The sequence below is a fragment of the Sugiyamaella lignohabitans genome, chromosome B (assembly GCF_001640025.1).
Source record: "Sugiyamaella lignohabitans strain CBS 10342 chromosome B, complete sequence".
In the NCBI taxonomy this organism is placed as follows: domain Eukaryota; kingdom Fungi; phylum Ascomycota; class Dipodascomycetes; order Dipodascales; family Trichomonascaceae; genus Sugiyamaella; species Sugiyamaella lignohabitans.
The window spans coordinates 3,219,139-3,235,697 of record NC_031674.1 but is presented as its reverse complement, the minus strand read 5'-3'; the positions used below and the strand labels follow the sequence as shown (position 1 = coordinate 3,235,697).

Here is a 16,559-nt window from a genome sequence, read left to right as displayed (position 1 = left end):
CAAATAAACATCTGATAACTGAGGAAGCTATGTTTTGAGTGTGGACTTTTCCAAGAGCCTATATTGGGTCTATATTGGATGTCTTTGAACATAAGCAAATATTTTCACTATGCTCCTACTGGAACTGATGAAATGAACATAAAGTTCATCATATGCAGGGTCCTGAAACAGCATACTCGTAGGTACTTCTAATAAACTTAATTTGGATATAAGCAATTATATTAAGATATGATTTGCTTGTTGAAGCTACCGCTCTAAATATGAAGGTAGTTGAATTCAACAAACAGCGTATCCACTAGCATAACTGACACTGCTATCAGAGATGTCGGTAACACGACTTGACTGGGCATACCCAATCCATTTAAGAAACCCATAATCTTCATTTCTGTCCTGCTCGTCAACTTTTTCAATGGTTCTTAAAACTATTCCTAAAGGCGTTCGACCACAAATAGTGTTATCAGTACGGTCTAGATATTCTGTCCATTTAGTATAAGAACCCAGTGAAGCAACTTTCATCCCGAGTCTATCCAGGTACTCTATGGATCTAAAAATCGGAACTCCTGGAGCGGTCTTTGATATCCTACCCAAGTTTCTAATATCTACGACTGCCTTAGAGTCTGTATAAGCGGTGTAGCCAAATCGGAGACCCCAGTGACAAAAGTCAGTACTAACTACAAATGCATTGCTCTTATCCGCAAAATAGGGAGCCAAAAGCGAAGCCAGTTTGTTATCGAAAGTAGCGTCAGTGTCACCAACCATGATGGGCACCACTGGAGTGGGAGGCCTTGTGCCATTGGCAGTACTCATCTTATAGATGAAGGGCATATGCAGTTCGAAACTGTGTTCCTCCTCATCCACTTTAGTTGACATCAGCTTGATCCCTCCTGCCTCACTTAGATGATCGGTGACTTCTCTATCGACAGGGATGTTTCCCATTGGAGTCTCATAAATATGAAAAGGGCTTAGCATTGCCCCTTTAAAATATACATGATGGGAAGGGCCCAATATAAACACACGTTTACTGCACTTCGTTAGATCGACAGGTTCTAGATAGTGACCAACTAGAGGATCATTCTCAGTTACTTCATTTTTCTATCAGTGAACCCCTACTCCAATTTTCAATTATTCTGGAAATACAATACCACCGCTAACTCAGATACTTACATATTGGAAGTATCCCAAGCTTTATACGTTTCTGCAAGCGTTTTTCCCGCCCATGTGTAGCCAGCATGACTAAACCCAGTTAGATACTTCACCTTCAGCATTCTACTTAACACAACTCACGGTCCTACTAAAAAACGAGCACCTGGAATTGGCAAAGATTTATAGGTCTCCCCAGAATCAGGAACAGAATCCAGAAATTGTTTCATTTGCCGCTCTAACTTATCCTTCTTAGCAGGATACCAAGAACCAGCATGGGTAGCGGCCCTTACGGTGCTCATGGTAATACTTCGTCTTAACAACACTTTAAAAGCTTACGCTATTGGTTATGTTTTCCGATTCCAGGTTTCCTTGATTCTCAGGGAGACGAAATCTTTGGTCAGTGGCTTAAATGCGATGTCAGGTGGCCAACATGAGGCAACCAAAGTTACATGGAGCATCATCGCTTACGTACGGCGCTACAACGATAGATAGATTGTGCTCTGAGCGGACGAGGGTTCTAGTCGCTAGCCAAAATGCAATTTATGAACAGTAGAATATGAAATATTATATTATCTTACTGAATTTAGATGTTTACTTGTATTGTCAAATGATAGAGGAGTCAAATAGGACCCTCCTTATTCTGCAATGAGATGCATGTCGCATTGCCGATCATGCGATAAGGTGCGGCAAGATGTAAGATAGGAGCTATGAGATGTAATTAAGCTCAAATATAGACAAGCATAATATTCTCATGAAAATGGTATTAAATAGTAAAAGCCGTTCTTTGCTCCAAATTCCTGCTACTTGATCCAACGTAAACGATATAGGTACCACGTTGGACTATCCACGATTGTGTGTCAGTGTCCCATACACTGAGATCTCTAATCATTAAATCAAAATTGACGATCGTTGACTGTCCAGGAGGAAGACTGACTTTCTCAAATCCTCTCAATTGACGACGAGGGCTTTGGAATTTTCTTGTTTGTGGGAGTCCGATGTATAACTGCGCAACATATGCACCCCCATAAGGACCCTTGTTTGTAACCTGGACCTTAACTTGATAAGCAACTGCCCATAAAGCTGGATTTCCTCCAGGGGCACCACCTGCAAGAGACGCTTCTTGAGGTTGCGTATCTGAGTATCCCATGGGATAAGGATACCTTCCAGTTACCACTGTGGTATTCTCAATGTAAGGATAGAGGAACTGGTTGTATCTGGGGATATCAGGAGGATACGCAACCTGTGAAGCAGGTGGGATACTGGAGTTGTAGTTCGGTACTGGTCGCAACTGAGGAGGCAATGGCAAATATTCTGAAGGAGGAGATCCGACTGGTCTGACTTCTAAACTGGAGAACTCCCAGTTGGAATACGACAGGCCATATCCAAATTCATACCGGGGGAAAATTCCATTCTTTTCGAAGTACTTGTAATCAACATATAGCCCTGTATAAAAATTATCCTGAGGGGCACCTTGATCTTGGGGAATTAGCTGGTCAACAATGGGCACATAATCCTCATCATTTTTTGCTATTGTAAATGGGAGCCTACCCGAGGGATTGGCTTCACCAAATAGGACCTGAGCTATCGACTCTCCGGCAAATTCTCCTTGTGGACCAGAGAAGATCACGGCTGTCACATTAGGATTATCAATCCATTTCTCAACGTTAATCGGGCCGACAGAATTGATGACTACAATCACATTGTTGCTCATACTGGCAGCTCTTACGATTTGGGCATCGGCTCCGTACCAGAGGGATAGATTTTGGCGGTCTTGGGACTCACCTCCGGTCGCAGAGCCAACTATAATATTCACATCTGAACTCTTCACAATTCTATCAAAACTTGACCAATCATTGTTCACAGTATTATCTACCATATCGTAATCAACTACAACTCCCTGTGGGATTGCTCTTTCGTTAATTCTTTCGAATGGTGCGTAAACAAAAGGGAAACTAACGGCACCCGATCCGAATCCTGAAGCCATGACTCCACCATCGGTGCATTCGGTATAAGCGTTACAATTTGGACCATTATTGTGCGGTCCGGCAGCAATACCAAGTATACCAATACTTCGTGGACTCTTTCGCGAATTTTCCCTTTGACTGCCTATGTAGCCTAGATCTTGTATTGATGAATTTAAATTTAATGGTAGTGTCCGGTTAATATTCTTGAGTAAAACAATTCCTTCAGACGCTACTTGTTCAGCAATTTGGGTGGAAAAGGGTGTCTTCACATTGACGTTCATATTTACTATACCGCTGGGACCCTCATTAGCTCCGAGGTAAAGAAGCCCGGTATTATCAGATGTCCAAGAGGAGAAGTTAGGAGGTCCAACCTCGGGTCTAACTCTATCTCTACCCACTTTGAAATAGGCAGCCATGATTCGGACCGCCATATCATCGAGCCTCCATAACGGGACGGAGCTGTTCAGTACTGCTAGCGTCAAATCGCTGCTGAAGTAGGCAGGACCTTCTGGAGGAATTGGACTAATACCACCCCCTGGCATATTCATATCAGTGCCAGCAAGGGCGGATGCAACACCACTATGAAGTCCACCCCAATCACTGGTTACAAATCCAGGAAATCCCATTTGCTCTTTAAGGATATTATTCAGCAGATATGAGTTCTGGCAAGACTGCGAGTTATTCACCTGGTTATAAGCGCACATAACAGAGCCCACCCCAACTCTAATCATGTCTGCAAATGGCCAGGCATAAACTTCGTGGAGTGTTCTATCATCGATATTGGAACTTATGACTTCAGTCAAATTTGTATATCCCTTAAGATATTTCCATTCTCCGTACTGGCGGAAATGCTCCTGCTCGTTACCAATGAAATGCTTTGCAGTAGCAATGAGTCCTTCGTCTTGAATTCCTCTTACAGTTGCAGCACATGCCACCCCGGCCAAATAAGGGTCAGCACCAAATCCTTCCCATGAGCGCCCATCGGCCGCTTTGAGGCCCAATGGTCCTGCTACAGGACCTAGTACCACGTCAACTCCTTTATACTTATGCTCACGAGCAATTGCTTGACCACGATTATAAATCAATTCCTTATTAAAAGTCGAGCCTGCAGTAATTCCAGCGGGGAATGCAGAGATAAAATTAGTTGACCTTACACCGAGTGGACCGTCCTGTAGGCAAAGTCCGGTAAAGTTGAGTCTTGGGATATCTCCTGTATTTCCGACACATGGTCCCATCATCCACCCAATACCTGAAGTTAGGTTGACTTTCTCAGTTATTGTTAATTGAGAGACAAACTGTTCGGCTTTTTTAAAAGCAGAAACCCAATCATCACTTATTGCTCTCTGAGCGAAGGGAGTCGGGTAGTAAGGTGGACTGATGGCAAAGTTAAGCGATAGATTTTTGGCTGCTGAAATATCAATTGTGGCAGCAGCCATTGCAACTGATGCTAGCCACAAGCTAACCGCTAGAATACGGGCCCAATTTTCCATTTTTTTTGTTCTGGGATGAAGTTAACTATATGGAACTGGTACATGCGGAAGAAAAAGTACAAAACAGTTATTATTATGGCCCCTTAAAACATGAATTTTCTGGCATTATTTTCAACATACTTGATTTATCTTTAGATCTATCATTCTGTTATGCGTAGATTTCACTTGGCATTCGATGTCGAGATATATTAGCCAAGCATGAAAACTAGCTTGGACCACCGCTACCTCATTCAGTAATAGCTGATGCATTGTTATCACTTTTCAGCTCTACTGAATGAAACACAGAGTATTAAAATGTTGGAGGTCATAGCTACATTTAGCTTCGCAAACTTTATAAATAAAACATAAATTTTATACTTCATACAACGGGAAACAAAACCAACATGGATTATATGCTTTGGGGGGGGAGAACGATATTAGCTAAGGCTAAATGGGGGATTTTTGATGGGTTCTTTTTGTTCGTGATGATAATGCCATTACTATGTCATGAATGATTCCTCGTCGTCTCTCTCCTTCCTTATTTTATGTTACAACGTGACTAACCAGTTGGCGTTCTATCTGTCTCATTCTATGCAAAATCCTCACCCTCTTCAGATTCATACTCGTCACCAGAAACTTGTCTAGTTTCAGCCTCGGATTTCTCCATCAACTTAGCCAACTCAGCATCATCGTTCTCAGTAACAGCCTTGGGTTCCATCTTTACATTAAGAGAACCGCCAGCGGCAACAACAGACTCTCTGATCTTATCAATAGCTTGATTCAAAGTTTCAATAGCTCTTTGCTTATCAAGCGAAGTAGAAGTCAAGACAAATAATGGGGCAGCCACTAGCTTAACTTTAACAGGAACTTGCTCGGTGTGTAGGCTCTCACCGGCCCGAAGAGCCTCTTTAACGGCATCAATACCTTCGTAGCCAAAGCAGGTGACCTCGATATCAGCTCTGATCTTGACAGGGTTGGGGGTGAGTTTTCTTGAAATCTGACCCATGAGATCGTCGAAAATCTCCTTGGATGGTGGCTCAATGCCCTCGAAGACAGTTTCGGGGTTAGTAATTGCCAACTTGAAACCATCGTAAGCATGACCATATTTTCTACTTAGTGGCCAACCAAGAGTTTCGTATAGGGTCTCTAGGGAAATCTTATGTTTTTCAGCAACATGACGTAAGATTGAGTGAACAGCTTTTGATTTGTTGTACTTTTCTTCGCATTTGGCAGCTTCTTCAGGCGAAACTCTTCGCTTCGACAGATCGATATATCCCTTGTCTTTGTCAACACGTAATACCACAACCACTTCATTACGGCCCACCTTAATCAACTTTTGAATACTACGAATACGTCTTCTGGACAGCTCAGAGAGCAAGATCATTCCTTCAATTTCATCATACTCAAGAAGCTTAACATATGCGCCCATATCCGCAATCTCCTTGACATTGACGACAACTAAGTCGTCAACCTCAGGATATTTATTTTCATAGAATCTACTAGTAGTAGTATTAATTTCAGCCATTTTTTTCGGTGAAGGACAATAATGTTCTGTGCTGACTACTGTTCTGTCTGTTAGGCACGAACTGTGAGTGTCATCATAATTTTTTCAATCTCTTTTTTTCAGTATAACTGTGCATGCAGTGGTGCACTTATGCTGTAGCGCCGTACATCTTGGCGAGTGGTGCTGCCAAAGAGTGGGCATCCATTGGGAGAACACTATTTTATATTTGATAGTTATCACCACGTTTTTTTTATCTTCTACTTATATAATTTCTGATATAGAAGGTAGACACAGTCTGAACTACATATTGAATGAGGCTGGAATGAGGCTGGAAGTATGATATCCACCTAACTCAGCTTTTCTGGGCAAAACCAGCGTCGGTTTCCACTCAACTTGATCTCTGAAGGTTATTCTATTCTGGCTTCTAGCCGACTGAGGTCTTGAATACAATATTCCACTCTGCTGAATACTGTCAATCCTGTGAGATATCAGATGGGTCTCAATTGCTATTAAATTTTTTCTGTGGAATCCCAAATAAAGGGAAACCGAGATGTAGCGTGAAGCATGACGACCTAACCAACTCGCCAAATCACGTTACTAAGAAATTTGCGGCGAGTTTTCCGAGATTGGGCTAAAATGTGGAAGATTGTCCCTTATCTATAAACAGACTAGAGCATGTTTACATTAACCATTTCAGTCCGTTGATTGAACCGTCAAGTTAACGTTGACAAAAATTTAGGTAGACGGTTTACTTGGGAAGTGTACTTGACATTAGTCATTTGACACTACAGAACCCAAGTAGTTCAGCTGCCTCGAGTGCCAGTGCCGTCATGTTACGTACGACATTGTCGCCGATCCCACCGACAATTATTTCTGGTGCAGCTGGGTGGCAATTAACCGACATAAAGATGAGACACTGAGTGGGTCATAGCTAAGTTTTGTACTTGAGCACCTGACTTGGCCATGGTGAGTGAAATATAGGCAGTAGCATAGACTGTAGCCAGAGTTACACTAAGATTTACACCTGGTTGGACCATCTGTAATGCGGAGAAACTATAGCACAGCAGCATCCATAGCAACTTAATTAATTGATCATGTCTACAATATAATCTGGACTCCTTAGACCCCAAAAACCTTTTTCTCCTTGGTATAGAATCGTGTCCATAGTAAAATAAAAATATTAAAAAAAAATCAACGTTTGAGTCTGATGCCGCTGCTGGATTTGTTCTCATGTCCATTATCCACAGATGCCGCGGCGCTATTATCGCATACCCCTATTTGCTTCCCCTTAACCCGTGTTCTATTCTGTTCTAGTTCCTGTATGTTGATAATGCATCGGGTTGGTTTTGGCTACTATGCCGACAGATCATCCAAGTACTCCCAGTACACTGGATAATTTACGAAATAGGGCATTGCGTGGAATAATTGCCTCAACCGCACATTTAATAGGATATCATATCATACTCTGCCAGATCTGATATTTCTTGGTGATTTACAATTCCTCTTTGATCACTGGAATTACTTTGTACCTTTTCGCAGATTATTTATCACATTGGCCTGGTAACCATCTCTCACTGCATGTACCCTAACCACCTTCAGGCTCACTCACGAAACAAGCATCATATAAATAACTTAAAATTCGATCTCCAGGCTGCACGCGGGGAGACCAGAATAACAAGTCGTACTCAACCTCTAAATTTTTTTTTCACCACTGATAAAGCAGCATTGAAGCTTAAACTATTCTCTGCAACAGATAGAGTTAAAGTTTTACCAAACGGAAGCAGCTTCGTAATTTGTCTTAAATAAGAGTCTGCTGTTTATTTTCGTCTTGTAACTACCAGTGTGGTTCACGACCCAGTAGTGTATCGACCCAAGATCTGTGAAGAGTATATGTCATAGAAACGTTATAACCACTGTTCTACTGTCGGCAAACTGGATTATAACCTAGAGTGGACAGAAGTTGATGATTAGAAATAGGTTTCAGTCTGTTTTACATTGCAGTACTAGTACGAACTAGCTCATTCGACCGGTTTTGAAATAATAGGCATACATTCACAACAATATCAGATACAAACAAAACAACAAAAAAGAAAATTAAAGGGACAATAACATAGAGGCGCTAGTATCATGTCGGACTATTCTTCAGATTCTGACGAAAATGAGGTGCCTGTAGTTCGGTTAAGTTCACCACATCTTCCGGATACTACGCCGGCACCAGCTTCTTCGCCGGCTCAACATCCAATAACGAGTAATTTCGATCCTATCCTTGCTGCCACCGCTGCTGGAACCGCTGCTGGTACGGCCAGTGCAAATGATCATCACGCTTCTGGTGAGAATGGAGCCCCTGGTTTATCTCGCCGTAACTCGAAACAATCACCAGAAAGAGAGAGGAAACGAAAGCTTCGACGCACTCAACAGCCCAAGAGATCACACTCACATGTACCAACTAGTGGATTTGATCCTGTAGAGTACGAAAAAAATGGCTCTGTATTTGGACCCAATGGCTTTGGCGAAAGTGCACCTCGCTGGCTGCCTGGTCCACTCCGTCCAGCCCAACCATCTCCATTCAATAGAAACGCCCAATGGGTTAGAGAACAACAGAAACGATCGCATTCTATAGCACCTGGAAGCACATTTCCGGAAAAGACTGATATATTTGGTATCTCAACGAGTCCGGCGATTCGAGAGTTGGACGATGATGGTGACGATGGCATGTATCCAATATCTCCCTTCAAAAGAAGACCCAGTTTAGACCGCGGTCAGGATCCCATTCGTCGGCGGTTCTCTGGCGATGATAGAGAGTTTTTAGAACTATACTCAGAACGCCTTCATCAACCAAAAGAGAAGAATGGCGATGGGTCAAAGAAGGATAAATCAGACGGAAAAAAGAAGAGTGATAAAGAAAAGGAAAAAGAAAAAGAATCTCCTCCAACATGGAGTAAGCGCTGGAAAGATGTTTCTCCGGCAATTTATGTCGCGGCCATGAGCATTGCATTTATCGTAACCCATCAAAAGGACTCTCTTGAACAGTATTTAAATCAGTTTGTTCAAGTGCTTTTTAGCTGCATTACAAAACTAGCTATTGGTGGTGGATTCCTTGCAGTTATTCTATTGGCTGTTCGTATTCTGACCTCTTCTAGCTTAATGGGTCTTTTCGGGACAAACACTGCACAAAAAGATGAAAAGTCAGCAGAGAACCAAAATAAAGCTGTAAAATCCAAACGTGAAATTGAACTAGATTTATTACGGCAGTCTATGCTTGCCGGCGATGCATTTCAAAGACCGACGAACTTTATGAACACTGCCCCCACCAGCCCTCTGGACACTTTTAATTCCAGACCATTTGGACTTCGTTCATATTCTAACCCAGTACTCAACCACACACCTTCATTCTTAAGTAACTGGGGTCATCGCGGAGCAGACCCTGTCCAAGGCCCGATTCCAGATCCCTTTTCTCCAATGTCAGGACAAGTACCCTTGAACTCAATGGGCCCAGTACCAGGCCCTGCGGCTGCCCCACAACCTTTTTTCAGATATGGTTCTTTTGATTCTCGTGTACCACCTACGGTAAACAAACCCCATCGCTCTCCCGCTGTTAAGATTCCCATTACAAACAACTATCCGGAATACCCTCTACCACCAATTGTTCCCAGGAATGGAAAGTACGACTATCCCGAGGTATATGATTCAGGCATTAAATTCAGACCACCAGTTGTCGAAGAAGAACCTTTCCCAGACTACTATCTGGATGAGGAACCAACTCAAGAAGTTGTTGATAAGGATAAGCGTACTACCTTTTCGAACCCAGTCAAAGTTATTTTCAAGAGACGCGAGCCTGGCCAAGAGGTTGTTCCTGGGACTCCACTCCCTCCACAACAAACGCCAGCAGAACCAGTCTCTTTATTCAGTGACGAATTTGCATCTAAACCTTATGGCCCACCTCCACGAAGATACCGAGGTATCAATGTATAAAGGATATCTCTCGCTGCCTTTTTAAAGTATTATTAATGAAACTCGAAAAGCATTTCAATCAATCTGTAGTATAATGATCATATTTCCAAGCAGGGCTTGGGATTCTGATAATAACTATTGAGCGTTGTTGATTATTGTTAAATATTTTTAGATATTGCAATTGTAGATATGAAGACATATACGTAAAAGATTATCTACCCTCAAGAAGATCTAATGCCGTCCTAAGTTCTTTAATTGCAGTAGCAGTATCATCGTAGTTGAGGGCAGAAATGGCAAACTTAGCATGCTTTTGAGCACTCGATACTATCTCAGTCTGGTCTAAAATTTTTTGGACGTCTGCTTTACTTAGTGAAGGGCCATGGGATGTTGAATTGTTTGCGGGGCCGGGGGGATGGACCGTCGGACCTGAAGGCACCGGTGGCTGGGGTGGAGGAGAAGGGGTGGGATTCGGCACAGCCTCAATGGGTCGTGAGCTAGGTGCGCTGGGAAGGACCGCTGAGGTACCAGAAGAAAACGAAACAGGTGCTGATGGTAGATTTGGACGAGCTGGGATCCCGGGAGGGGCAGATGGAAGTACAGGCGGCGCAGATGGGAGATCCAAAGATTGTGGACCAAGATCCAATGGCTCGTCTGTTGAGTTAGTTTGCTCTCCAAATTCTGGCTCATTGGAAACCGTCTCCTCAGATCGGGTAGGTAGATTGTCCTGATCTTCCAGACCGGCGGATAGTTCTTGTTGAGTCTCATCCACATCTTCAGGAGCATCATATTCATTAGGGTCTTCTCCTGCTTTAAAAGCTTTAATAATCCGTGTCGCATGGTACTTGGCATACTTGATTTTGCCAGCAATTTCCGTATCAAGAGGAGATTGGAACACTTTAAGAATATCAAGGAAGGTGGCGGCCGCCAAGAAAGTACTAGCCGTGGTCTTTACAGTCGTTTTATTTCGAACATCTTTATCAGCTTTGTCAAATATCTTTAATGCAAAATTCTCTACGTATACTTCACCAGTGACGTCGTCATTGATTACTGCTGCCGTATTCTCGCTAGCCGAACTTTTGACAGCTTCAATGTTGTCCAGCAATGCTGTCGCAAAATTCTCTACTTCACTATCTTCCAAATGTAGATTTGTAGCTAGAATCTGTTGCACAGCATGTAGTTTGCCTAGTAGAGTGGTTAGTAATGAGCTATGACTTCCAATTGCCCGACTATTAACATACAATAGTAGGACATGATAGGATCATGAGTAGCTAGTTCAGCTGCTCTAGACATAAGGGATTGGATAAACTTAATCCCATTGGGGATCGGTGGTAGCTCTGGCGTGGTCGAATCCATTGCTGAGTTGATTGGTACAAATTAATCCTTCGTAGGACTGGAGTATAGTTCACAATTGAATGCACTGGCTCGTCTTAGTATAACTAGGCACTCAGTATCCTGTTGACCGCATGGGAACTTGTGAAGCTCGTCAGCCCTAAACCCTTATCAGTTAATCTATGCATGAGCTTAGTTCCTACTATGCAGAACGGCCTACAGTTCTTCATATAACAGGGTGCCCAAAAATCTGTTAATAATGCTTGGATCATTGACGATTCTGAAAATATAAATATTCTGTGAAAGAAGAATTGTAGCCAGTTATATTTTTGCCTTTCAGATACTCGCTTCACCAACTTAGTAGAGAATGCTACTCTTGAACAAAGAGGTCGGCATAAACTAAGCTATTCTATCCAATTATTATTCTAGCAGTTCTATCCATTCTTTATAATAGAGCAAATTTAAATATATCAAAACAAAAAATAAGAGTCAAGTTCCAGGTTCAGCAAATTAATAGAGTAGAGCTAGCTGTATATGCACATATGCTTGTCTCAGCTGACATGGATTACCTGCCTCCCGATAAACGCGTAATAAGAAGCCGCACTTACTGAAACGCGTCCCGACTTAAAATCAATTTAGACCTTTTTGGAAATGTGCCGGCGAGTCTGGGCGATTGTGAAACTAGACGATCATCAGAACATTGACAGCTTCTAAAGCTCTTTAAGTTTTACATTTTAAAGTCAAGTCCGGTTACCTGGATTCTGTTGTTTAGCAGAAAGCATCTGTTTTGACGAGAGGATATTTTGCAGACCAAGATAACCGTAGGTAAAATAACTGCCATCGCCTTGGTCATCGATTGTCTCATAGTAGCCAGATTGTTATAGTTCATGACTCGGGTTTTTTGCATTCTGTAATAGTAATGAGTCGCAACGATTATTATCCGGGCCATATTGTGGTTCAAGGCGACGCTAATGGTAACTCCACCGTGACAGTTATGGAATCTAATAGTCAAAGTCATCAAAGACAAGATGAAGACGCTAGTTATATACCGAATGAACAGGACCAACAACAGTTGCATAGTCTTCAACAGTCTTCAGCCCCCCACCTGGAACGAGTCAAAACTGAGCACAGACCCATGTTCGATAGTGACAGGCCAGCGGCTAACAGTTCTGGTCCTATCCGTGCCGATTATACTTCATCAACGGCCACGATCCCTGATGAACCAACACCGCATTACGGTAATCAAACCAGCCCTCAGGTTTCTCTTACTAGGACACCATTGACTGCTAGCCAGTCTGCTAGTCAATTTCTTCAATCCCCCAGAAACATTTCTCATATTGGCGAAGCAGTTACACCCAATCAAAACCAACAATCCCTCAGCGCCAGTCCACAACTTGACTCTAATGCACGAGCCAAGGTTTCTGATGAGATATATACCGCTACTTATTCTGGGGTCCATGTATTTGAAATGATTGTCAAAGGTGTCGCTGTTATGAGAAGACGTCATGATTCTTCGTTAAATGCAACCCAAATCTTAAAAGTGGCAGGTGTTGAGAAATCTAAGCGTACCAAAGTGCTCGAAAAAGAGATTCTCACCGGTGTTCATGAAAAGGTACAAGGTGGTTATGGTAAATATCAAGGTACTTGGATTCCTTTTGAACGAGCTGTTGATTTGTGCAAGCAGTATTCGGTTTATGACGTACTAGAACCTCTTCTTAAGTTTGATTCTACTAATACTGGTATGGAGAACACTCCTACCAAAGAACAAGCCATGGCTGCCAAGCGTAAGCGTACGGAAAATATTCATCAGCACCATTTACAAATGAGGAGTAATTACCACCCAATGCAATATCCACCATCAATCAGTTTCTCCCAGCCTCTCCAGGCGACTGGGACTGGAGGAAGCTTACCAACCCCTCTCTCTGTTAGTGCTTCTGCTGCCCTGTCGTCTCTAGGGAATACAGTCAGCGGCACAGACATTTCTACGGTATATGAAGATGTGGAACAAAAAGACAGTAAAAGGCTAAAATATCCTGAAAACTATGCTAGTGTAAGTGCTGCTAGTTCTAGCTCTAGTGTTGGACCAAATAGCAATGCCGTTATGACAGCGACTCCTCCAACTACCGTTGAGAACGGACGAGCTTCAAGTCCAGCCCTCGATATACTTGATGACGAAGGAGTTCCAGATACCGTAATTCCCATGAGCCCCATTCCAAGTAACGAGGAAAATTTTGATCAGTCCAGAGAACATGTGACGCAGATTTTCATGGACAACGAGCATGATAATCTCACTGAGATATTGGGTGGATCGGACCTTCATTCTGTTAATTTCGATGTTCCTATAGACGAATACGGTCACACAGCTCTACATTGGGCTGCTGCATTGGCAAGAATCCCTTTGATAAAAGAGTTGGTAAGATATGGTGCAAGCCCTCGCAGAGGTAATTACCAAGGTGAGAGTCCTCTTGTAAAAGCAGTATCAGTGACGAATAACTCGGATTATTCTCGATTCACCCAACTTCTCGATGTTATTTATCCTGCCATTCCACTAGTGGACAAACAATCACGAACTGTTTTGCATCATATAGCTATTACTGCAGGAATCAAGGGGCGAAGTGATTCCAGCAGGTACTATCTTGAGTCATTGTTGGAATGGATTGTAAAGCGTGGGTCACGAAGTAAAAAGGGACGATTTAGCATCGGACGTTTCATGAGTGAAATTGTAAATGCACAGGATCAAAACGGTGATACCGCTCTGAATATTGCTGCTAGAATTGGGAACAAGAGCATCGCCCAGCTTCTCTTGGATGTCGGGGCTGATGCAACCCTCCCTAACCGCGCTGGTCTTCGACCTGTTGACTTTGGCATCAAGGTAATTGAAAATGCAGGAGCTTTGGATAACAATCTCAACGATGATGACGCTCCATCTACCTCTTCTGTAATGGCCGCTGCCAATAAAAACAGCAATCATCCAGCTAACCAGACTAGTCAACACAAGCAAGAAAAACGGCAAAAAGTTGTGTCCAATATGGTTCAGTCGCTAGAGTCTCTGGAAAAGGAATTTGAACAAGAGCTAAAGGTCAAGGAGGAATTAATAAACAGCATGAGACGAGAACTACGGGAATCAAACATAAATTTAACCTCGCGCAAAGAACGATTAAACAGATTGAAATCTCTTTCCAATCAACTGACGCAGTGGCAAAGAAGCAGCCAAAGCCTTGAACGAGCCATCGCAGAGGAGGATCGCAAGTTTAAGGAACAGACTGGTGACAATACTCCAATTGAACTGGAAGGTAATAATTTTGACGCAGATCAACCTTTCAGAGTTTGGTTAAATTCTGATGAAATTGTTAACGGAAGAATGCCACCGGCTTTACTGAAAGCAAGAATTGCCGCCTACCAGCAGAATCAACGTGAGCTTGAAAAACTGGCCAGTGATCTGAAAGGAAGATCTACAGAACTGGAACACAAGTTTAGAAAGGTAGTGGCGAAGTGTACAGGTGTTGATGAGGACCAAGTCGACTCCTTGCTTCCCGGTCTTGTTCAAGCAGTTGAGAGTGATCCGCCAGAAGTTGACATGTCTCGTGTTACTGGCTTTCTACGGAAAGTAGATGAAACAATGATGGCCTAATTTATTTTTTAAGTGTAATGTAATTATTTCCCCCATTTTTTTCATGCTCTTGTTAGTTGCTTCCTGGCGATTTTACCTTGCTACCTGGTCGGCTACCTGGCTGGCAAGTTAAGTGTGTCTAACCCCACGTTCCATACAACTCGCTTCACTATAATCTTTTCAGAGACCGAAGTTCTTATTAGAGATAAGATAAATCAATTTTTATAAGGAGATTATTTCATTAGACATAAGATACATAACAGAAAAAGCACAAAACAAGCATCAAAAACAACAGAAAGCAAATAAAATAAAATAAACAGTAGGTTTGGAACGAGGATGATAGTCTAAAAGTCCTCATCAAGGTTAAATGAATCTTCAGTTGGCTTGCTAGCATTAGAACCAGCCATGACACCTGCCTTTTGATAGTCAGACACTCTCTTCTCAAAGAAGTTGGTCTTGCCAGACAATGAGATGTTTTCCATGAAATCAAAGGGGTTGGTAGCATTATATACCTTACTGTTACCAAGGGAAAGTAATAATCTGTCAGCAACAAACTCAATGTATTGGCACATAAGCTTGGCATTCATTCCCAAAAGACTACATGGCAAAGCATCAGTCAAGAACTCCTTTTCAATAATAACGGCTTCAGTGATAATCTTTTCAATAACAGACTTCTTAGGTCTGTTGACAAGGTGGCCGAAAAGCAAACAAGCAAAATCGGTGTGCATGCCTTCATCACGCGAGATCAATTCGTTTGAGAACGTCAGACCAGGCATGAGTCCACGCTTCTTCAACCAGAAGATACTGGCAAATGATCCAGAGAAGAAGATACCCTCAACGGCAGCAAAGGCAACGAGACGCTCAGCAAAAGTGGACTGATCATCAGCAATCCATCGGAGAGCCCAGTCAGCCTTCTTCTTAATACATGGAATATTGTCAATAGCATGGAACAAAAAGTTAGCCTCCTTAGCATCCTTGATATAAGTGTCAATAAGTAATGAGTAGGTCTCTGCATGGATGTTCTCCATCATAATTTGGAAACCGTAAAAACACTTTGCCTCGGGAATTTGAACTTCACCAGAGAATCTTTCAACCAAGTTCTCGTTGACGATACCATCTGAAGCAGCAAAGAATGCAAGGACACGAGAGATAAAAAATCTCTCATCATCATTAAGACGGTGCTCCCAGTCACTGATGTCCTTTCCTAAATCAATTTCTTCAGCAGTCCAGAAAGAAGCCTCAGCCTGCTTGTACATTTGCCAAATCTCATGGTACTTAATAGGGAACAGAACAAATCTGTTAGGGTTTTCTTGAAGGAGAGGTTCATCCTTCTCAGAAGCCTTGAGTTGAGCACGGGTTCTACGGTGGACCCCATGCTCGAGTTCTTCCTGCTCCTCCTCTTCCTCAACTTCCTCAATCTCCTTAATACCAGCAGCAAGATCCTTCTTCTCCTTGATCTTCTGTAGGGACTCTTTGAGATTCTTGGAGGAAATCAAGTCATCACTTCCAAGCTCGAGGTTAGAGAGGGCAGATGCTGCCTTTTTGGATGGGGTTTGCTCGACACTGGCCATTGTGCTGTGATCCTAAGA

General features: G+C 42.6%; 6 protein-coding genes across 6 annotated transcripts; 1 reads left to right on the top strand and 5 right to left on the bottom strand.

Annotated features, from left to right (window-relative positions):
- Positions 1–276: 276 nt before the first annotated feature.
- Positions 277–936, bottom strand: MHO1 (Mho1p; the record flags this gene model as incomplete). The annotated part of the gene is made up of 1 exon (XM_018880075.1): positions 277–936. The coding sequence occupies one exon, from the start codon at positions 934–936 to the stop codon at positions 277–279; it is 660 nt and encodes a 219-aa protein (XP_018737929.1).
- A 970-nt stretch (positions 937–1,906) lies between these two features.
- Positions 1,907–4,597, bottom strand: AWJ20_3079 (uncharacterized protein; the record flags this gene model as incomplete). The annotated part of the gene is made up of 1 exon (XM_018880073.1): positions 1,907–4,597. One exon carries the CDS (start codon positions 4,595–4,597, stop codon positions 1,907–1,909), a length of 2,691 nt encoding a protein of 896 aa, XP_018737928.1.
- A 568-nt stretch (positions 4,598–5,165) lies between these two features.
- On the bottom strand, positions 5,166–6,101 carry SUI2 (translation initiation factor eIF2 subunit alpha; the record flags this gene model as incomplete). The annotated part of the gene is made up of 1 exon (XM_018880072.1): positions 5,166–6,101. The coding sequence occupies one exon, from the start codon at positions 6,099–6,101 to the stop codon at positions 5,166–5,168; it is 936 nt and encodes a 311-aa protein (XP_018737927.1).
- Positions 6,102–10,242: 4,141 nt separating this feature from the next.
- On the bottom strand, positions 10,243–11,384 carry VTA1 (Vta1p; the record flags this gene model as incomplete). The annotated part of the gene is made up of 2 exons (XM_018880071.1): positions 10,243–11,213; positions 11,270–11,384. 2 exons carry the CDS (start codon positions 11,382–11,384, stop codon positions 10,243–10,245), a joined length of 1,086 nt encoding a protein of 361 aa, XP_018737926.1.
- Positions 11,385–12,279: 895 nt separating this feature from the next.
- On the top strand, positions 12,280–14,991 carry SWI6 (transcriptional regulator SWI6; the record flags this gene model as incomplete). Its single annotated transcript, XM_018880070.1, has 1 exon — positions 12,280–14,991. The coding sequence occupies one exon, from the start codon at positions 12,280–12,282 to the stop codon at positions 14,989–14,991; it is 2,712 nt and encodes a 903-aa protein (XP_018737925.1).
- A 323-nt stretch (positions 14,992–15,314) lies between these two features.
- RNR2 (ribonucleotide-diphosphate reductase subunit RNR2) lies at positions 15,315–16,541 on the bottom strand (the record flags this gene model as incomplete). Its single annotated transcript, XM_018880069.1, has 1 exon — positions 15,315–16,541. One exon carries the CDS (start codon positions 16,539–16,541, stop codon positions 15,315–15,317), a length of 1,227 nt encoding a protein of 408 aa, XP_018737924.1.
- Between the last annotated feature and the right edge of the window lie 18 nt (positions 16,542–16,559).